Here is a 24,196-nt window from a genome sequence, read left to right as displayed (position 1 = left end):
AAGGAAGCCTTAGCTATTGCATGGGGTTGTGAGAAATTTAAGGATTACCTAACAGGAACTCATTTCAAGATAGAGAGTGATCATAAACCTCTGATTCCTATCTTCTCCAGAAAACATTTGGACGACTACAAAGACGGACGACCAAGGCTACAAAGGATCAAATTAAGGATGATGCGATACTCTTATGACAGTTCACATTCCAGGAAAGGAACTGTATACAGCAGACGCTTTATCCAGGAGTCCTCAAGTGTATCCAAACAAGACAAATGAATTGGAAGACGAAATAGATGCATATGTTCAAATGGTTAAACAGACTCTACCAGCTTCATCGAAAAGACTGGAAGAACTACAAGAAGCACAACTTGCTGATGAAGTTTGTCAGAAACTTTCATCATATACAATGACGGGATGGCCTGCAAAGAAAGATGTCGATTCCTTTTGTCTACCTTTCTGGCAACATCGTTATGAAATCTCCATTCAGGATGGGATAGTGATGAGAGGCTGTAGAATCATCATTCCTCGATCACATCAAAGGGAAGTTCTAAATCAGATTCACGAAGGTCATTTTTTAATTACAAAATGCAGAGCTAGAGCCAGATGTTCTGTTTATTGGCCTGGAATAAGTAAAGAAATAGAAGAAAAGGTAAAAAATTGCACGGCTTGTATCCAAGAATCTAAGAACAGGCACCAACCTCTCATTCCAACACCATTTCCTGAGAGACCATGGGAGATGATTGGCATGGACTTGTTCAAGTACAAGAATTCGTGGTATCTTCTTTTAGCTGACTACTATTCTCGTTTTCCTGAAATTGCAAAAACTTGATAAACTGACAGCTGCTGAAATCATAAACCATTGCAAGTCCATATTCGCTCGACATGGCATTCCAGATATTGTTCGATCAGACAATGGGCCTCAATTTGATCCAGTGCGAACATTGGAATTTCAAACATTTTCTAAAAGGTATGGATTCACACACATTTCTAGTAGCCCAAAGTTTCCTCAAAGTAATGGACTGGTTGAGTCAGCAGTTAAAACAGTTAAAATGCTGATTAAGAAGTCTGAAGATCCATACATTGCTTTGATGGCATATCGAGCAACTCCCCTAGAAAACGGATTCAGTCCAGCAGAGTTGCTGATGGGTAGAAGAATTAAAACAACTTTGCCAATAGCTAAAGGTCAGTTGCAACCACAAGCAGTGGATAGAAAAACCATCGAGGTCAAGGAAGAAAGGAGAGTTGAAAGACAGTGCCAAAACTACAACCAAAGACATGGCGTGAGAGATCTAAAGAAATTACAGGAAGGAGAAGAAGTATGGATAACTGACAGGAGAGCTACTGGTGTAGTACTAAAAAAGACTTCATTCCCAAGATCTTATCTGATTAAGTCGGGAAATAACATCTATAGAAGAAATAGGAGACATCTAATCCCATCACCAAATTTCCACCCAGAGAAAGAAGAATTGGACTTTCCTTCATTAGAACACTGTCCTGCAGCAACTCCATCGAATTCGAGTGAAAACTCAGCTGTCAAGGTACCTTATGTCACTAGAAGTGGGAGGATGGTTCGCCCCCTAATAGGCTCAACCTATAAAAAAAAGGGGGAGAGATGTGTAATAATCATCATCACCACCAGCCAAAGAATCGGGTAGTCAAGGCCGTCCGGATGGAAAGGGGAACTGACAAACAATGTATATGCTCTGTGTGTTTGTGTATGTAATGTTTTTCTTGATTTAAATAAAGTGATAATACAACATAATGTACTGCAACACTGTGCAAGCGCCCTCACGCGTTCCAATAATAATCGTAGCTGCGGCTTCAGATTGGCTTACTGATACCAAAACCTGTCTGAAGTGGACACTACGGTTCCATTACAATTAAATTAAGCCGTTCGGTATTGCCGACATTCTGTGTTGTAGGATTATGACGGTGCCTTTCAAAGTTGCCCCATGTAGGAGATGTCCGAGTTGACAGGTTCCACGAAATTTGTTTTATGTTTCGCGAAGTCCCTTTTTTTAAAAGACCATTCGTTTTCCCAAGGGAGTGCATGGAAGGCTAGTCAATTGGGCTTAAATGGAAGTACAGTATCTAAATTTTATTACTTTTCCCAACAGGTCTATTGCCCTTTAAATAGATAATGGTTTTTCTTATAATTCTCAGAAATCCGGATGAAGGCAAACAAACTGAAAAACGGTTACCGACTGGTATACCCGTTTGGAAGACCTTGGCAGGGGTTCTTGAAACTTTAGCCACTCGCGGCTTTTTCGGCCTGCTCGTAAGAATAGCAAGAGCCAAAGCACTGCAGGGGTTCACGGCAATGGAAAGTCGTCGTGACGTCCTTCCGAGCGATAATGCCGAACATTCCCAGAAAAAGCGACCCACACCTCGAGAACTTCTGTTTTGGGTTTGGGGTGTACATCAGAAAGAAGGGAGGGGGGAGGAAGGGACTACTTTGCGAACTCAGCAAAGCTGTTCGTGGGACCAAGGCCATCTTAAAGCCACCCATATTCGCGTGACCCTGGACTTCTTGTTCACATAGGGCCTACATGACCAGATGTAGTATAATGGTTTAGAGCAGGCATCTTCAACCTGTTGCTCGCGAGCACCACGGTGCTACCTGAAGCAACTGGAGTTCTCGAAGCTCCTGTCCAATAATTGCTTGCTAGAATTCGATCGACGTTTCAATCAAATTACCTCGTTCAAATTGCATTCGAGGATTAAAATCATCCTAATTTTTCATGCATACGTATGATCAAACTTGTAAGGGTGCTCTCCTTTCGATGATGAGTACAGCCAGTGCTCACAACTAGAAAAAGGTTGAGGACCTCCGGTTTAGACTGTAAATAATTACATAATGGGTGATTACAGTTTAAGTTCTCGTACTTCGAGTAGTTTTTCCTCAAAAACTGCTTAACCGAGTACATCCAAATTTTCAGGATATCTCACTTAGACCATGGGGAGATTTATGAAGTAAAACAAATACAGTCTAACCCCGTTTTAACGAATACCGCCGTTACAGTGAAAATCTCGTTCTAACGAAAACTTTTCCAACCTCCCACAACAGTTTACATAGGCACAACGGCAACAACCTGGAATTCCTTTACAAGGAAATTTCGTTGTAACGAAGTGATTTCTCCGGTCTCTTGGAAGTTTGCTATAATGGGATTAAGCTGCAGTTCAATTTTCGACCAACAAGTGAAACAGTGCACCCCCCTGGGTAGAAGGTCCTGGGGAAAGATGGGGGGGGGGGCAGCACGAGAAGGAAATACGGTACAAAGGGCCATTAGCTCACAAAAAAATTGGCAACCACTGGAACATATGATATTTTCATTTAATGTAATTTTTTTTTTAATTTATTCAATCACACATGATATAACGCTGTATAATAATACTAAGAACATCATCAACGGAGGATTAGTAAATTCGTTGTGATGAACACGAAGAACCGTGGTAACGAAAAACGTCCTAAAAACTTCTTCGTTTATCATTTCTCCCGATCAGTTATCAGATGATTTTTTCCAGATGATGCGATGACACGAAGGGAACGTAATGTCCTTATACGAAATTATTTACATGCTTCACACTAAATCCGTTTCCAGACACAGATTTATGGCTTCGCCACGTGCTGGCTATTCGAATTGCTCTGCCCCCATTCACGTTATAATTTAAAGTTCTTGACCACGAATTACTCAAATTTGCCGCCCCTCTGAACTGGCTACCCCGGCCCGCTTAACACCCTGTACATACGGCATCAGGGCCGCAACTAGAGAGGAGCAGGTGGGACTGGTGCCAGGGTCGTCTTAAGAGTATTATGGGCCCCCCGGGCCAAGTGGTTTTTAGGAGGCCCTACATGGTAAATCCTTGAAAATTTCAATCGTATCTCATTTTTGGGAGGCCCCTCTTCTCTTGAGGCACCCGGGCCGTGCTCGGGTGGGCCCATGCGTTAAGACGGCACTGACTGATGCCCCCGAACTCCGAGCCAGACAGGAGCGCAAATGTTAACCCTTCATCTCTCCTTCAATATTAAAAGGGGACGCCAAAATGCATGCTTGCCCCGGCTGACCACGCATGTCGTTGTGGCCCTGTTCATCAGTATGTATGTTGCAAGGTTTAAGGTACATACAGGGCCGCAGCTGGATACTTTTTTTAACTGGAGCTAGCAAGCTTTTGACGTCCCCGTATAAGGAAAGGTTAGAAGGAGTGGTGTTAAAGGGGCAATTCGGCGCCCAAGGGCGTAGCGAGGGGGGGGGGACTTATGGGTCTGGTCCCCCCCCCCGAAATGTGAGAAAATTACCTCAAAAAGGGAAAAAGATGGCCAAATCAATTGTTCTGTCACTTTGGCCCCCCCCCCCGAATGAAATTTCTGGCTACGCCCCTGTCGGCGACCCCTCTAGTTCAGCACTCGATACAGTGGACCCGCTCTCCCTAGTTGCGACTTTGTGTGTGTATGTAAATTAAAAACTGCTTGAAAAGAACGGTAGGTGTGAAAATTGTTTTAGTGCACTCTTCGATATTACCCGCATACAACGTTTTGTCTAAATCAGCGGTTCTCAATCTTTTTTGACCCACGGAGCCCTTTCCAGTATATAATTTATATGGCGGAGCCCGGTACGCCTATTTTTTATTTATTCATCAAAGTTACTGATTTATTTTTATTCAAAAATATTAATAATTATTTTTTTCAAATTTACTGGATCTTTTTTTATTTTCCTCGAGGGCCGCGGAGCCCTTGGGAGTTCACACGGAGCACCGATTGAGAACCTGCTAGCCTAGATCGTTTTTTTTTCATTGCAAAAACAACAGATAGACAGCCACATTCATATGATACAAAAATAAATAACAAAAAGACAATAATGAAAGCAAAACACACACACAATGCAGCTCTTAGGGACATATTTCCTCCCCGGTTCATACTTAGGCTTTTAATAAATGTTTCAAAAGTTTGATATGGAGAATTTGCAAATATAAAAATATATTCCTTCAGATGTCTGATTATTTTTACTTATAATTTTTTATGAATTTATTATAAATGGTTGGGCCCCGTGGTAATTTGTACTCTTTTGGGTGAGGTAACTAATTGGTTTTTTGCTAAAACGTTATAATCGGGATCCAATGCATTTCATTCAATGTTCTAAAATATACATCTCGTAATCACGTTAGTTTATGAATGTCATTATAACCGAGTTTCAATGTATGCTCATGTAGGAAAGCAAAAAAATTTCACTAGTTAGAAAAATTTAATTTTTTCTTCATTGGTTTTTTTTATTGTTATCAGTGCAAAAGCGCCAAACAAAAAATTAGCTTCAGTCGAATAAAACTTCACCATACAGTTCTTCGAATTTGTCTTTTCCCCTCATTTTTATGGCAACCTCAGAATGAGAGCAATTCCTTTGTCCAGTGCATCCGAAATCCCATCACCCTCCTTGTCAAACCACTTAATAGACAATGGAAGACAGCAACCGCAGGTCCAGCCGAACCGTCATCAGGGTGTTCAAACCTTTGCAATACATGATGGCAGCTTTCCGGTTACCCCAACCGTCCAAAAAAATGTGAATTTTCTCGGTTGAAAAAACCGCGCTCAGCGGTTGCAGTTGTATCTGTGCGTTGACAGAATAAAACTATAGATGATGCCTTCCTCCCCAACCTCAACCGCGTGCAACCGCGTGCAACCGCGCCGTAGTCAGGTCCCAGCCTTAAAGAGCAAGAAAATTTTTGCCAGTAATTTATTTAAATTATATAGTTTGTTTCGGAAATAAATACTTTTTCACCGGAAAAAAAATATCTGACATCTAGTTTGAAAATACAGTAATAAAGTGTCAAGTTCAGTGGCTTGATTTTCCCTTCCAGCCTTTCTTTTTCTTGCAACCTTGGAAGAAGAGCAATTCCTTTGAAGTAGACAATGAGACACAATGCGTTGGGGGAACGCACAATAGACGTCTCAATAGGTTACAAAAGCAGCGAACAAAATGTAAATTTTCGCGACAGAAAACTCGCCGCGTTCGCCGCCAGCGGCAGAGGCGACGTATTGGTGCGCGTACAGTATAAACTTATATCTTAACTTTTCGATTCCCCCTTAAGTGTTGTCGCGTCTGCCGCGACGCAGTGGGATCTGGGCCTTATAATTGGACTGCTAGAGAGTTTTAGGTGTTTTGCGGCTGGTCGTCAAAATCTTCCCTGCTGACATACATACATTCCACACAAAACATACGTCTTTTTCTTCATACGAGTTCCCCAATGGTTCCCATTTTGAGGGCAGCAGATGTCTGCAAACAGATAGGCCCTGCCATAAATTTTTCTCGAATTTGGATTTGGCGGCTGGTCATAAATATCGGAAATTTCCAATCACTCACCAGTTATTCTACTTTGAAGTTATGCGGCTTGGCCTCTGGCGAGTAGTGTGTAGGAAACGTGTGTCCAGATCCCCGTCCTATTGATGCACCCACTGTATCCCTGGGGCAAAGCAAGAAAGCCTCCACACAACGGAAAATTAAGAGAAAGAGAGGTGGTGTGGGAAATGCCTCTTTATCGGTGGCTAAAGACAAGCAATAGTTTCGGGGGGGGGGGGGGGGGAATTCAAAATGCACAGACGGCAGACGCGGATTTTTCATTCTACCCTTATTCCATCATGGCCCTCACAAGGGTGGGGCTGACAGGACTCCAGCCTTGGGGCCTGGGACGATTTGTATCATTTTTTGTTTTTTCACGCTATAAATTCACCATAATGGGCCCGCAAAACATCCCAGCCTAGGGCCCTGCTTTAAGATGTGAGGGCCATGTGTGTTGAATATTTGCGGAAACAATTACAAATTTATGATTATAGCAAATTTTTATTTCTTAATCTAGGGGTGCTCCGCTCCTTGCAACAAACGCCATTACAAACGTCTGACACCATTTCATCATCAGTCAGACCTCGGTCTAACGTCACACCTGAGGACCGAATAAATATGACTTCATTAACGGGGTGATTTACTAACGAGTAAACGTTTTGCCAGTTAAGCTAGCAGGACTTTAAGAAACTGACATTATAGGCGTGTGGACGTTAAGAGTGGTTGAAGTTATACCGAGGTCTTACTTTTTTTCCAGTTTTTACCATCCCCCCAACCGAAAATAAGAGAAAGAAAAGATGGCTCTCACCAGAAGGAAGGTCCCACAGAGCTCCTGGCTTAAGTCTCAGGAGGAATTTTTTCATATAAGTTCACAACAGCTGCGGGGGGGGGGGGGGGGGGGAATTGGGAAATCCTGCCCTGATACCCACAAAACATCTCAATCCAGAAGCCTTGTTCGATGACGTGGGGGCCCATTGCTGAGAGATACTTTGCAGATAAATTATATTGAATGTACAGTATATTGTACTGTAAAATTTTTATAGGGCTGTGATTCCCAATCTGTTTGTTGCAGCACTTTCTGGGTGCTGCGCACAGGGCCGTAACTAAAAGCGTAGGTTATTGCTGTCGGGGGGGGGGGCTGAAACAAATGTAGTTTTACATCACCTCCACAGTGTAAAAATCGATGACTTTGAAAGATTTTCTTTCCCTAAAATTTGCCGTCCTCTCAAAATTGCTGCCCAGGGCCAAAAGTTTTTGTGGAAACATCACAGTGTTTTACACACCGCACGTTATTTTTTTGCAATGACTCATGAAATACTGATATTCAAATACGACTTAATTTATTTGAAATTTATTTTTCCTGTTCCGTGGGCCGACGGAGCCATTTGAGGCCCTCCCAATAAATTTTATGAGAGAACTGAGTCTCCCCCCGCCTCCCCAATAATTTCTGAAAAACAATGCAAAGTGCAACCTCCATGGCTCCCATATGGGATGACATGGTCCCACATAGGGTTGGCAGGGCCCGGGATAATTATCATTTTTTTATTTTTCATGCTATAAATTCACTATAGAGGGCTTTACTTACTTACTAACCGAAACGGCGACCCAGTCCATATTCCGAAGTATTTCTAAATATAGACTTGGTCGCCGTTTCGGTTAGTAAAAAATCTGGTTCGGGGGACCCGACAAATATTCCAGCCTCGGCCCTTCACCAAGATGTGGGGACCATGGCATCTTCTCTCTCCTGCGTACGCGCTTGATCCCGTATGTTCAAGACGACCAGCAACTTTCAGCCCCTTCAATGTTTTCTTCATTTGGGTGCTTCTGCATGCCCCCCCCCCCCCACACATTGGTGGGGCTGACAGGGCTCCAGCCCGGGATGATTCTTGTCTTTTTTTTACTTTTCACGCAGTAAATTTACTATATAGGGGCCCATGAGATGATGATAATCAGTCTGGCTAGGGGCCCGCCAAATATCCCAGTCTTGGCGCCCTGCGACAAGATGTGATGGCCATGCCACGGCGTATTGCGATTAAGCTCTTTATGGGGGCAATACATCCAAATAAATTTTATTAATCAATTAAATTATTTTTGCGGTGAATAAATACTCAAAAGCACATTTTTTTTGGAGATACTAACAACGCGATTCAGAAAAGATACCAACAGCAACAGAAATTTCAGGGCATGTGATGATAATTTTGCCTTTCGATATAACAATAATCCCTCTACAACGATATTTTTTCTTTGTCCGCAGTCGTTATATCGAGGTTTCACTGCATTTCATTTAGCTATTGTTTATTTGTCTCGGTGTTATTAGTCATACAGTATTTTGTCAAAAATGTTTCTGCCCGGGCTCTCGAACTCGATAAATAAAATATGACTCTCGGAGTGTACTTGTTTCGGTTTCAATCATTATGAGTCTATTTTTTAACCTTTCTTTTCCTCCTGCTGCATTGTCTGGAAGCTTCTTTCCCCAAGGGTCACGTTCAAACAAAAGAAGAGATGCTTCCGAGTTTTCCGACAGCGGGAATAAGAAAGGGCCAAAGCACCTCACCACTCACGGTCCTGAAACACGGATCAGTTGAAACCCGTTTCAGTTTTAGAACGAATTTGGCATTCACCAGTGAGTCTCGAGTGCGTATCAAGTGAAACTCGGTTCAGTATTTGGCGTATATTAGCTTGGCAAGAGTAGATCCGACGCTGATTGGATGAAGGGTTTTTGATCTTCTAATGAAGTAGAAAACTCAACTGTAGGATTCTTGTGTTTACGTTTTTCAACAATTTTTTTTCCATAAGCAAAATATGGTTTTATCATCCCCTTTTTAATGGAAATTCCATTTCATTCCAGCTACGGTTTTCTTTCCTACTTCCGCTATATCTATAATGATGGTTTTTCATTTCGCTACGGAATTGCTAATATTCTCAGATTAGATAAATCAGATATCGCACGTACAATCAGCTTTTGCGCTTTTCATTGCTTTGAAGAAAAAAAATGTATCAGCACATACAAATTTTATTAATCGTGAATGAAATGAAGGAAAAAAGGACGGTCGCAATTGTGTAAAATTTATATTTTAAAAAATACTAATAAATTTGGAAATTTTTCAAAAAATAATTTTTATCTGAATATTTTTTAAATTATGATTGTTTTGTACCTGAAATCAAATTTTTAGATACACATATTAAAATGAAAAAGTACAAAATTCAGTGAATTTGATTTCCAAAAAATTTTTTATGCTAATAGTAATTAGCACTAAAAATTCGTAATTAGCACTAGTGCTAATAGTAATTCTTGTGATGCACATTGAACATTAATAGCTATATTTCCTATTAGCCAAATAAGTTAATATCTGACACTGATTTTTTGTAATTTCTTGAAACTTGTATGATAGTTGCATGCAATCCTTCCTACACACAAGATGTGCCCCCTCTCAATGTATAAAATGCTAAACCCAACAGTTTTCTTTTCAACAAAAAACTGTTCCAACATGTGTACTAGTTTTTTGATTAGCTTACATAAAAAGTTAGATTCAGTTCAAAACAGTTCATTATATTATTAAATATAAGTTGAAAGGACGTCCTTGAAGCTGAAAGATTCTTAAAAATAAAAAAATCTGTAAACAAAGTTTCAAATCTGAGAGTCAATACAAGCATTAGTGTATGGACAATTTTTTTTTATGTGTAAAATGCATTGCCTTTGAATCATGTTTAACTAAAGGATAAACTAATAGCCAAGATTAAAAATTAAAAAAAACTTGACATATATAGATAGATTCAACGTCATTATTCATCAACAAAATCATTTTCCATCCCTCTTTTTACTAGCAGGATAGGTAGTTAAATCTGGATTTTTTTTAAATATATACTGTATTTACATGATAATCACAATCTAGTAATCCATTACTTTCAAAATTTACACAGTAACTTGAACATAATTAAGGCACAAATTCAAACTACGTAAAAAAAAAGCTAACATTTTCCTCACTTAAGAAATAACGACAAATCAATTATCAAACATAATTTATTCATATTTATATGGAAGTATTTGAGATTGCTAAAAAAAATAATGGTACGTATAACACACACACAAACATTGTAAATAAATATTGAGATTTTCTTTCGTGATTGAGTCAGCTCGTCTTCAGTGGCCACATTTTATCATAGATGTGTTTTCACCCTACTTTTGCTCCCAAATACTTGTTTCATCTAAAAAATTAAAAACATAGTTTTCATGAAAAAAAATTTCCCTAAAGAATGAAGCAAATCATACTCATGTGTTGTGATTTCAAATACAGTGAAATCATATTGCATAATACGAATAAAGCACATGTAATCAGCAATCACGTGGTACTAGTTATGTAATGATAGATTACTTAAATATTATAAATTTCACTCAATCATTGCCCAATGCTGGCATGAACTGCACATAAATAAGGTTCCAAAAAGTAATTTCATGAATTTTTGAATTGGTGTTTTGAGCACGAAAGGTATGATCACAAACTAAAATCTCAATAAAATATTCTGCAAATCAAGAAAAAATATCATTGTAGAGGGATTGCTGTTGTATTAAGATTAGAGATGTAAAATTCTTGAGAATATTGTAACGAAGGACTCTGGAAGGACTACTATTGTAAATAACTTGAGAATATTCTTATTATTCTTAATAAGAATATTCTCCAGTTATTTATAATATAATTATATATAATATCCTAGAGAATATTCTTTGGAAAGACTACTTTTATAAATTACTGGGGAATATTCTTATCAAAAATAATAAGAATTATTCTCAAGTTATTTCTCATATTAATATTCTCATCTCACATCTCTAATCGAGTGGCAGCAGTTTAACATTATACTATAGGAATTTCCAAACAAGACTTTCAAAATATCGATGTAGACAGTGGCGGATCCAGGGGGGGGGGCGATGGGGGCGATCGCCCCCCCCAAGAGCCTTTAAACAATAGGTGAAGGGGCGATCGCCCCTCCCAAGAGCCTTCAAGCAAACATAACTCCAGTTACCTCACTTTTTTTCTTTATTAATCCTTAATTTTTTTAATTAATTTCCTTTTTTTCTCAAAGTTCCTTTCCCTAAAATTTGTTTCCCAAGTTCCACCTTGAGATTTCTACTGCTGGTAAGGTCGAAAAAATAAAGAAGTCATAGCCGGAGGAGGGTCAATTGTATTCCCACCAAGGTTCTACAGGGATTCCATACGATTCGGCTGTCACGCTGCCTTTTCGCTTACCCCCTAGCGCCTAAGGGCTCGTGTAGAGAGGCAAAAAAATGTACACCCTTCAGTTTTCTTGGTAACGCGCAATAAAGCACAAGCCATCCAATAAGATGAATCATCGTTTTCTAGCCTTTGTTATCTCTTTTTTTTTTAAATTCAGTCCTGAAACCCGCAAGCTTGACGTGGATCAAAAAATGACCATGTCTTCGAAAAAAACTGTTTTCAGTAAGCAAAAATTTAAAAATTTTAAAATAAATGGATGTTAAGAAAATTAATTCTATTACTTTTTGTAGCACATCTGGGGTTTTCCCAGAGAATGAAGCTGCATTCGCTTACGGATTCACTGATAATGACATTAACGGGGGATTCCCCCACAGGGTGAGGCTAACAGGGCTCAGGACGATTCTTATCATTTTTTGATTTTCACTCTACAAATTCACTATAGTGGGGCCTAAAAGTATGAAAAATCTCAGCAAAGCCCCCCCCCCCCTTCCTCGAAAACGTAACTCAAAAGCCCTGCGCCAGAAGGTGAGCATTTGAACACACATAGCTTCTCTATAATATCTATGAAAATATAGGCCTCGGCCCCATCTAATAATTAAAGCCATTGTAATTTGAAATAAGTACCTGGATTAAACATTATAAGTGGATCGCGCGTATAATGCTTTTCCAAAAACCGCCATAAAATCGTTTTAAGCGGAAAAACGCTTTAAACGCAAAGCGTTTTTCCGCTTGCAACGTCTCTATAGTCTGAGCATTAGTTGAAGATGGAACCACGAAAATGAATCGCACTAAGCGGGAAAAGGTTCTAAGAGCAGTGCCGCAACCAGATGCTTGGTCAGCATCTTGGTGTCCCTTGTAATGTTAAAGGGCAGGTAAAAGGTTGAAATTCAGGCTCCCCCCTTCCGGTCCAGCGCCCGGGGCACCAAACCTACCTCCTCTTCCCATGTTTCGACCTTGAGGAACGTTATAAGTGGAATCCACGATATAAAATTGATTGTGTGGTGTCGGATGTTCTGCGGGAATTAAATTTAACCACCATCTTTTCAGACAAAAAAATCTGAAAATTAATATTGTGCACTTGATAATCATAATTAAATAATAATGAAAATCATTCCAATTTGCATGAAAGTAAGCTTTTGCTATTTAACGTATCTGAGGCGGAAAACTGTTTTTGAATAGGTTTTTGACAACAATTGTCTGCACAAAATTGAATAAGAAATTTATTATTTTAAATCGCGCAATATTAGAATTTCATTAGGAAGTTTTTTTACTCTTAAATTTTTCTTAATTATGCAGACAAATTAGTACCCACATATTTTATTGAAATATGCGTCAATTATTTCTTGTTATCGAAAACAGTCTATACTTTTTTCAATAACTTTTCAATGCTATATTTTCATATTTAAGAACATTTTCATATTTTATCTTGACGTCTATTCGAGTAAGCAAGATTTACCATTTAGTATTTCGTGTATTTGTGTTTCCAAGATTTTATATTTCCTGATTAGTAATTCTCTGAAACTCCTGCTAAGGTGGTTCCAAATTAAAGTTTTCATCCTTTATGAGTTTTTTATTTGAAACCGAACCAGAGATTCAGGTTAGGAGATTGAGAGTAATTTTGATGTTCAGTCAGAAGCGCATTTACGGTTTTGCCGATTTGAAGGCTATTCAAATTTCACCGCCCTTCCACTCTAGTCTAATTTTCTCGACTACTCTATCCACGAATTTTCCATCCCATGTTATAGCCCTCCCCCCCCCCCTCCACTCGTGCAAGTACATGTATTAAAGTCACTCTTTTAAATGTCCGTCCCACGAGAGTTTGCTAGGTGACGCTGGATAAGATAATTAAAGTTAAAGATAATAAAAGTCTTTGTCAGGATCCGCGGTCGTCTCGGGCCTCGGGGAAGCAATAATTTTTAATTCTTTCAATACAAAGGCAGAGGAACAAGCGTCTTCCTTTGTGAATGACCGAACAAGCACGGTTTACTTCACGCCGGCTGTTATTTTTGCGGTTTATGTCCGACAAAGACTTTTATTAACTTTAATTATCTTACCCAGCGTCCCCTAGCAAACTCTCGTGGGACGGACCTTTTAGTCATTTACATGTTTGCACCCTGTTTTGGTCACACACGTGTTTGACGCTGGTTTTGGTAATTGTTTCGTTACTTACACGCGCTCTAGACAATACCGTCTTAACGCATTCCCCGCGGGCGGGGGACTCAAATGCAGAGGGGCCTCTGGTTTAAAATTTTAAAAGTAAACGTGTCTCGCCAGGTAGGGGCTCAGAAAAATTACTTTTTCCGAGGGCCCAGTATACGCTTCTGACGGCTGACTCTAGGCCACTCACTGAACTGGTCCCTCACTCTTTATGTCACTCATTTGATCATTCATTACTCCCGCTCTAAGTCACGCTTTTGCTCATTCACGTGCTTGCAAACTCTCTAGGTCACTCACTGACACGGTCACTTGCTGTCTGGGAAGAGGTGGGTTTATTTGAGGGTTATAAAAATTTCACCACCCTTCTCCCATTTTGCTAATTTTCTTGCAATCTTGCATTTTCTCTCAATCCTCAAATTTGCCGACCTTCTGAACTTGCCGCCCTGGGCTATAGCCCATTTAGTTCTGTAAATAGGGCATTGTCTTCAGTAACGGGGCATGAGGATGGTTGAAATCAGTGTTGCAAAAAAAAATTGAGGGGAAAAACTGAAAAATTACCAGCAAAAAAAAAAGGCTGATGGAATTCAATTTTTCTAGAACTAATAGAGATATGAATTATTAGTACAGTAGACTCTCGCTAATCTGGCACATATCACACCAGGGTGTACTGGGTTAACGAAATCGCCGAATTACTGCAGATTGATTGAAAAAGTCCATTTAAATAACAAACTTCTGCTCATAAACATGTACGCACTATGTTTTTCTCTTCTATGCTCGGAGAAAACCGGCCTAAAAACACCGGATTACTGGAGGGATTATTGAAAGTCTGACTCTATACGTAGTAGGATGGGAAACTTTATTTGAAGACAAAAATGGGTTTCAGACGCAAAATATTTTCATAAATCGGGTATACAAAGCTGGAAATTTGTAATTTTTTAAATTTTATCGTCTGGTTTGAAAATTATAAGTGATAAATGAGGAAGTTAAAGGTATTATTTGTAAATACAGACATGTCATAAATGGGTGTTTTATTGTGTGTAGTACTTATTTTCATTTTAAGAAAGGATACAAGTTTGGTGTGCTATAAAATTGTTCACAGAAAGAAAAATTATCTGTCTAGAACGTGAGTAACTGAAAGAAGACTACTTAATGTTCTCTACATCAATCGCAAAGTCCTCGAAGCGTATACGTGAACACGAAAAGTTGCTGGAGGGAGTGTAGCTCTGCTTTGGATGCTTGAGTTTCCAGCAGCGGTTCCGAACCTTTTCAGTGCATACGCCAAGCAGATCATGAGTAAATACTAAACAAGGTATTGAGCGAAACAAGAGGGACCACCTTAGGGACCCCATGGATGGAAACAAAGTCCCTTTGGTCGGGTCCAGTGCCGAGTGGGGAGTACTGAGCTGATATGAATTAGTACGAGACAAGCAGAGCCAGTTGAGGGCCCCACATGGATCTGCCGGCAAATAGATAGAATTCTCTATCGAACGAGACAAACCACAGAGGGCTCACCTGGAATCACTGATGTAAACAAAGCTCATTTGGCCGATCCCATCACCGGCATTCAAAATCTGAACAGGGAAAACATCTACCCTGTGCTGTACTGAAACCGAAACTGCCTTATCACGGACCCTACATATGAGAGGACAAAAGCTGCGCCGCATAGGTTCAGCTTTTTATCTGAAGCCATGAAGTCATTTAAAGTTTGAGCGGTCACAAGAATTTTTCGCAAGCTCAGTGCGACCCGTTACGGGTAAGGGGGCTGTCGGTGTGCGCGTAGTAGCCTACCTATTTATTTGATAACTACTTTGTTGTTGTGCGTAAAGTTCATGCTCCCAAGGGTGGAGCTGACAGGGCTGGGGACGATTCTCATCATTTTTTGTTTTTTTAAGCTATAAATTAACTATAAAGGGGCCCGTGAAAAGTCTGGTCTGGGGGCCCGCTCTAGGATGTGGAGGCCATGGTCAGGGCTTTAGATAATTTTTTTTCCTTCAAATGTTCAAGGATCGTCTCTCTTAAACGAGGTTTTTTGTATCCGAGTTAGCTTAGAATTCATTTCCTCTGGTTGACCGAGATCCTTATTTTATTCATATTAATTTGCCTAATTGTTATCATAACGTCACAAAGAGAAACGTTTAATACTTTCACAGGGATCAAAAAAATTAAATTTAAACGAAAAGTATCTCTCTACTTTGACTTGAAAAGCTGGAAAAAAGCATTTATCGAATACATTCGGATGAATTTTTATTTGTGCGCATTGTTTTGTCCGGTTAACTGTGAGCCTTAATTTTTAATTTTTATCAAGCGAAGGAGGAAGAAGTAGTATTCTAGGAACATTTTAAAATACCAATTCTTCATACGCTTTTCATATTATGCTCTCTTTTCATCTGCAAAGTTTTTATTTATTTGTACAATTGCTCATGATACTGTTAATAAAAAAACATTTTTACCTGGTAATGTGCATCAGAATTCCTTACAATGTTTATAAATATAACACACATTATTCAGTCTGCACCTCAAACTTTTTTTTCGTACGGTATTTTTTGCGAGGGTAGCCGGCATAAACGTTCAAATTTATTATCAAAAACAGCTTATTCATTAATTGTAACACCAGTTGCTGCAAGCAAGTTTTTAAATAAGTATGCTGCATATTGAAAAAATATAATTTTTATAAATATAAATTTTAATTTTGATTTAATTTTTTACTGCCTTCAATTTTTAATTAATTTTTATTTTCAATTAAAATGTAATCGTAATTAATTTTAATGTTAATGTTAATTTTAATTTTTTAAATGAAAATTAATTGAAAGTTTTAAATAATTTTAATTCATAATTAATTTTTTATTAGTTTTTTTTTATTTTAAGTACGTTTGGCACCTGCGGACACCAGGTTGGGTCTCACCAATCGACATCTTCATTGTGAAAAATCACCCCCCCCCCCAACACATCACCCTGGATCCGCGCCTGGATGTAGAGGGATTTATTTTTATATCAAGTATCATTGTAGTGAGGTTTAACTGTAAATAATAAACGAATGAACTGATATTTATACGCAAAATAATGATGCACAAATAGAATGAAATTAGCTGATAATTATATGAATTTTGATAATGAGAGTGCATCACAGAAAATATTTTTTGTTGTGCACGTGTTTTCATTTGTGCAAATACTGTGGATTCTGCTTATAAAGGTTTTTTTTTTTTTCAAAAAATTACCATGAAAAATGTAAGCGGGGAAAATGCTTTAAACAGGAAATCTTAATAAAAATTAATTCGAGTACTAAGCAGGAAAATATTATACATGGGAATGTTATAAGCGAGATCGACTGAATATAGAAGGAAAATGTCATGTTTACACACAGCAGCAAAATATCAGCAAAGCATCAAATAAATATATTCCCGCCAAGAGGTAAAAGCTAAAAAAAGGTAATATATTTTGCTTGGCATTAATATAAATATTTTCATATTAGAGACGAAACATTTCATACACAAATCTATATTTTAGAGTGTTGGTGAATATTGTATTGTTTAGGAATTAAAATGCACTACTGTAATGATCGCTTTCGCCTAGTACATTTTGTGAGTTCTTAATGTACGAGGCTCCTCAAGAGAAAAAGGAAATTTTCTAGAATTTACCAGGTAGGACCACAGAAAAATTTCTCATCTCGGGGGCCCCCCATCATGCTCTTAAGATGGTCCTGGTTAGGGAAATTTTTTTTTTGTATACAAGTAATACAAAAAAAAATTGTCTGTATACAAGTGACTATTCCTGCAATTCAAGAGAGATATTCATGACTTCTTTTCAGACCAATGATACATTATTTTCAGAGGAAAAAACTTCAAAAGCGTGACACTATACCCCGCCATTTTAACCTTTAGGTCAGGACCGTAAATAAGCTGGGGCAACCGGAGCACTTCCCAAGGGCCGAGAGAATGGGGGCCCTCACAAAAATGTACACTTTATTTTACATAATAATACTTTCAGGGGCCCCCACTCAAGAAAAAAGTCTGCATCGAGAGAGCCCACTACCAGTGCTGTCTTAACGGATGGACCTACCCGGGCACGGTCCGGGGGCCTCGAGAGAAGAGGGGCCTCACAAAAATGAGATTTGGTTGAAATTTTCTGTAATTTACCTGGTAGGTCCTCAGAAAAGCCACTTGGCCGGGGGCCCATGGTGTTCTTAAGACGGCCCTGCCCACTACGACCCTGTTTCAGGTACCATAAAGACGAATTTGTCATTAATATCAATACATGAGCATATTACACATACAATTCTATCATTATTTGATAATGACCATTTTGTTAGCGAATGAAGTTCAGATATGAAGGAAATCATAGAAAAGTATCATTACTCACCTTCTGTCGTCACTTGTTGATGGCTTCAAAAAGTAGTTGAAAGCTTTCATTGATCGGGAATAATTACTTAACATATATTTAATACCTAAACGCGGTCACTCATCACCTTATAATTAATAAATTATTCTAAAATTCCCTATTTCATTCCGGCTCATCCTAAAAACAATTCAGCGCGACCGCCATTACTACGTCGATGTTGGTGTTTGCAACGACGATAATGCTCACTGCGCATGCGCTGAAACTCGATCCACCCTGCTGGATCGCCGATATCAGAGGTTCAGTCTCAGGCTCGAAAAGCTGGTCCGTGGATCTCGATTCATGGGCGGTGAATACCAATTTTGAGGTGAAACGCGGTTTAGAACCTGGACGGTGAATACGGCCGTAAGAGATGCATGCCTTTGGGGCAGTTTCGATTGGCACCGAGTGAGAATGATAATTGGAGATCGAGTGTCGTCGTTGACAGTGAGAAAAATACAACAAATTGTTTCCAAAAAAAACCTAAGGGCAAGTCGATTACGATTTTTAAAAAAAATTGAAATAAAATATTGAGATTTTTTTTACTAAACTTTTTTTGGGGGCAATTTTTTTAATCATAAAAAGTGTTTTTCCGAGCCAAATATGGGAAACGTATCCACGCGATTTTTTTGGGGGGGGGCGGGGGCTGAGCCGGTCCTTCAAAATTATTGGAGTGGCCGGATAGAAGTTTACGTCTATGGCTTAGATTTACGCCTTAGACCTTTGAAGACCGGACACACCCCGCTTCACAACTCAGAGATATCGAAGCGTACCCGGAGGACGGGTGTGTGTGGTGGAATTTTTTTTCATATAATCAACACTCGACAACGGCGGATCATAATATACAATAAAAAATCAACTATAAAATCAATATAATCTTCTGAAGTTCTTGAGGAGTCAAGGTTCTTGGTTCTGGTCGAGAGGCTCCTGAACCTTTGAAAAATTATCATTCATTTTTTATTTCTTTTTTTGTAAGATCAATAGTATAATTCACTTGTTGTTTATTTGATTCTATGTTCTACTCCCACCCCCAGTAAAATTTTGTTGCAAAGAGACTCGATAAATGTTTCGGCATCGGCCCCCAAGATCTGTTACGAATGGACATCTATATATATATAGAATGTACTGTTTTTTCCCCATTATTTTTCAAGAAAACATTGGGTGGGGGGGCTATACGTTATTGGTTCTCCCGTATATACGGGACTCAAGCGTTTACGAAGGAGAGGGAGGATGCATTGCAATGGTTTTTTCAGTAATTACTAGAGGAGAGCTCAGTTCCCTTACAAAATCTATTGCGGGGGGGGGGGGGCTCAAATGGCCTCAACCTCTAAGTTCTGGCACCTATTCTTCATAGAGCGTAATTTTTTTTATTTCGGTTTCAATATCATTGCTTCCCAATTTTCAACCCCCCCCCCCCCCATTCCCGGTCGCAGTGAACAAAATAAGGGACACTCAGTTTTTGCCAGACAAACAAGAAAGACCCCTCCCCACTGAAAGAAACTTCGTCAGCTGTGCCTTCAGGGATTGAACAGCAGGGAAGAAATGAGATAAACGTAATGTCATGGCTCATGGAACAAGAAAGCCAAAGACCATTCAGAGTTTTTAAAAGAACTAAAATTTTGAGTAGATTGTTTCCATTAACTAATTCATAATTAGGACAACTTTTGGTTAAAATTTTTTTTTCATCATTGCAAAATGAGGAAACCATATTCATACGAATTTTTAGGGGGGGGCTGAGCCGGATCTTCAGAAATGTTGGGGGGGGGCTGGATATAAGTTTATGCCTATGCCATGGACTATTTTACCAAGTGGCCGGAAGCGTATCCCGTTCCTGATCAAGAAGCAGTGACGCTGGCTGAAGTTCTGGTGCGAAATTGGGTGTCTCGATTCGGAGTCCCCGTGCTAATCCATTCCGACCAGGGAAGGAACTTCACTTCAGCGGTTTTCGGCGGCATGTGCAAGCTTCTAGGAATGGAGAAGACGCAAACAACTCCACTCCACCCAGAATCCGATGGGATGGTCGAGAGATTCAACAGAACCCCATCCTGAATCATCTCTCGCTCTTCGTGTGAAAGAACCAACAGGATTGGGACGCAAAGTTGCCGCTTTTCCTACTGGCCTACCGAACTGCCGTTCACGAGAGCACCGGATTTTCACCAGCACAGATGCTGATGGGACGAGATCTTCGACTGCCTGCTGTTTGGGCGACCGCCAGATGCTTTGCTTCCACCGGAAGAATAAGTCCAGGGACTCCAGGAGCGCCTCGAGGACATGCATCGAATCGCCAGAGACAGGATCAAAATCGGCTCCGAAAAGATGAAGAACCGCTACGATGCGAGGGCCACATCTCATGACTTCAAAGAAGGAGACCTCGTCTGGCTCTGGAACCCGAAGTGCCGGAAAGGACTGTGCCCGAAACTTCAGACGTCATGGGAAGGACCCTACAGAGTCGTGAAGAGGCTGAACGACGTCATAGCTCGAATCCAGAAGACGCCATCCTCGAAGTGCAAGATGGTCCACTTCAACAGACTTACGAACGAACGAACGAATGGGGGTTTCTGGCAGTACCTGTCAGATGACACTAGCTGCCCTCATGCCGGCCCGCGGGGGGCCGTTGTGAAGAGTAAGGCAAGGGAGCAAATGTATGTGTAGTTGTGTAGTGCGTGTGATTTGGTCAGAGTCCGGGAATTAGGTCTACGTTAATTTAATTTAATTAATTAACCAGGAAAAATCAAACATGTCTTTCCGAACTTGTTAGTCATATTACTTATTAATATTTTCGGCAGGAAAAGTGAACTGCTTCTGCGGCGCCATCTTGGTTTCGCCGTGCCTCATCCTCATTGGTCGGATTGAGTTGCATGTCAGGGATTGGCTGAAATAGAAGAAATACACAAAAATACAATTTATTAATTCAAAATTAGTTAGAAGGTGAAGAAAAAAGAGGAATAGAATTAGTATTATTAAAAAGTATCGAAATGGACAGATGGAGAAGATATTTTTACATTTTTTGCGAACTCCAATATTTCTATTGAAATTCAATTTTTAAGTTTTTATGGGATTTTTTAGAAAATGTTCTCGAAAAAGATGGGGAAAAGAAGGGGAGAAAAAGATAGATGTTGCAAACTCTTAAGTTTGCTAAAAAAAAAAAATCGGAGCTGGTCGCTGCTCCTTGGCTTCCACAGTCTATTTTGCAATCATATTGCCAGCTTCCTTCGCGAAACGCTGAAGTATCGCTCTTTTTTCTTTTTTGGAGCTCCGCTGAACAATATCTTGCATGCACGTTTTTGCAAAATTGAACAAGTCCTGAGCTGAGGAGAAACTAGCTGAGGATTCAGAGTCCGAGTCAGTGGAGGTCGATCGAGATGTCGACGATGACGACGTGTCTTCTTCCGTCGTGTGACTGGAATTCTGGTGATCGCTGCTTTCCTCATCATCAGCGGTGGTGGCATTTGCGACGCCGGCCTGTCCGACGGTAGGCTTCGGGGAGCAACTTGGCCTTGGCCCATCGCTTCCGGCACGGGGCTGGGTCGGCTGCTTCAACCGTTGGCTTGCCAAGTTGACTGGTCGCTTGGTTTGTTTGACAAAGTCCGTAGGTTTGGACTTGTCGTTTTTCGGCTGTTGCTGCTCTGTTGCCAGGCCCGTCGACGGCCCTGCCACGACTTCTTCGGCTGCGTTCTTAGGCGGGTTGGTCACAATTTCTTGATTTTTAAGTCTCTGATAGTCCTGGAACTGTTTCCAGACTTTTTCCGGGATGTGCTTGGCATATTCATAATTTTTTCCGGATTTTTTGAAATTTGCAGGTGATATGGTCACTGCCGCGGGAATTTTCTTGCAATTTGCGATTTTTTCGGAGTTCCGCGAGAAGAGACTTGTACACCGGGCAGCCACGGTGGACACTTGGGTGCCCTTCCCCACAGTTACTGCACACAGGGGGATCAATTCCGCGTTTTTTGGTGCACACTTTCACGTCGTGAAATTCCGCACAAAACCTACATTTTTGGGGTAGATCACACTTGTTACCGAGATGACCCCATTTGAGGCAGCGATAGCAGATGCTCGGGGTTTTCCGGTTTGGATTCCGACGGTGTCTTTCTACCGTTATGGCAACGAATAGCAGTTGCCTAAGTCCGAAGATAGCTCGGGACTTTTCGCGGCTTGGCAAGTCTACCTTCCATAGCGGAAGGATTTTCGATCGTAGCCGCCGCCTTCGTGATCGGATGTGGGTTACTTCAACAGACTGGCCTCTTACCACAGTGACAACCCGCCGAACTGAATTGCCGGGACGAACAATTTTAAGAGAGGGGCAATGTTATGAACTATGGACGATAGATGGCGCAATCCTTTATTGCAACCTTCCGTTGGCAACGGGAGCCGATATCAGTTTCGGTTAAGTGCACGAGTGCGCGATTAGTGGAGAACTGGCAGGGCGTGTAGAGAAAAATCCAGAAAGTCCCGCCAATCCAGACATTGGTTCAACCCCTCCGTACGGTGGCGCTGCCGACTAAGAAACTGTAAAATAGAATTTTGTAAAATGTTCTTTTTCTCGAAGTTTCTCCGGGGTTATAAATACCGTGGCGCTCACAAGATGAAAGAGATTCGAATATAGAGATTCGATGAAAAGTCAGTCGTGTTTAAACGTTGAGAGAAAGTTGTTAGCTCTCTGATTAGCCTGTAAATACGTGTAAATTGCTGTTCAGTAAATAAATCTGTGTTTGTCCGTCGAACCAATTGTTGTTTTGCAATCTCGAAGTCTTGTGGAAAATTATCCGGAACAATATCGTTATATCGAGATTTCACTGCAGTTTTATCATGCATAATACTAGCTATAATACCCGCGCTGCCAGTGTTTTCTTCATTTATTGGGAGGATTGGAAAAGTGACAAACCATTACAAAGGAATAAATATATAACACTGGCAGGATTAAAGAAGTGACAAACCATTGCGAAGGCATATGCACGTGTAAAACACACAACTAGGAAAACACGGTAACCAAAGTAAACATTCCGAAAGTGATTGTTGATGCCCAGAAACCATTGTTGCCCGACTGTTTTTCGTCGATTTCGGGCATCTGCCCTTCTCTGACGAACTTTTAAAGTAGCCTATCGTTCAATCCGGGCCCTGTTTGGTATATATCCAAACATTGGCGACGATCGATCTAAAATTGTGGATTTGTATAGAGAACATACAGACAGACAGACAGAAAATCAATTATATATAGATATATATGCACAGTATCAAATTTATCCTTAGTTTCTCTCGGATAAGATATCCACCACATCTCTATAGTTTCGTTGTTCACCAAGCAAGCAAGTATACTCATACTACACCAAATGAAACTACTGTAGAGTCTCTACACATGACGAAACGTTCCTCTAACGAAACGAATTTTTATCCAAACGTTTAACTTTAATTTAGAACATCAAAGATTATTCCTATAACGCACATCCCTTGAAACATGAATGACGTAGCTGAAATTCCTGACAGTCACCGTTTTCTTGCTATTCCCATTTTGAAAACCGTCAGGCGATTGTGGGACACTCTGTACATTCAAGTAATGCAAGCATTTAAATCACAGGAGTGCACAAACCGCTGACGGGCCCCGTCTAGAATTTTAATCGGTCCACGAAACAATTTTGAAAAAGTATTTCATTATTTCACAATACACTTTAGGACGTGCGGTTAAAGATAATATGTATAGATATAAGTTATGAAATGCATTATTGATTTTGTTGCTAGCCTATAACCAAGTAAGCAGAAAGTATCTCTGCACCATTGATTGGTGATGAGATGCTTTCGTATTCGAATGCATGCACCATACATTGGTATTAAATTTATCAGCGTTTTTCATCGATGTGTAGACGCCTGCATGCCGGAGGTTGAGCATTCCCCCCCCCCCCCCACGTTATATGGCAATCATTATGGATCGAAATAGGATACGAATATAAGACAGAAAAGTAAAATTTAGGCGCAACTATACACAGTACCACTTTTTTGCCTTTTGTTTGTTTATGATTTATTAGCAATGGCATGGGAGGGCTGGAATTGGGGGTAAAAAAGTTGGATTGAAATGGGAGGGGCGACAAACTTTGTATAGCCCACAGGTGGCAAAAACGT

General features: G+C 40.1%; 1 protein-coding gene across 1 annotated transcript; it reads left to right on the top strand.

The window, feature by feature from the left end:
- The first annotated feature begins 301 nt into the window (after positions 1-301).
- On the top strand, positions 302-18,409 carry LOC149080521 (uncharacterized). The gene is made up of 3 exons (XM_089238781.1): positions 302-643; positions 783-1,532; positions 18,239-18,409. Exons 1-3 carry the CDS (start codon positions 302-304, stop codon positions 18,407-18,409), a joined length of 1,263 nt encoding a protein of 420 aa, XP_089094907.1.
- Positions 18,410-24,196: the final 5,787 nt, after the last annotated feature.

The sequence above is a fragment of the Pholcus phalangioides genome, unplaced genomic scaffold, assembly GCF_987345545.1.
Source record: "Pholcus phalangioides strain wild (caught in Gottingen) unplaced genomic scaffold, Ppha-v1.0 ptg000011l_1, whole genome shotgun sequence".
NCBI lineage: Eukaryota > Metazoa > Arthropoda > Arachnida > Araneae > Pholcidae > Pholcus > Pholcus phalangioides.
Note: the sequence above shows the minus strand (reverse complement) of the source record. Positions and strands in the feature narration are given on the sequence as shown.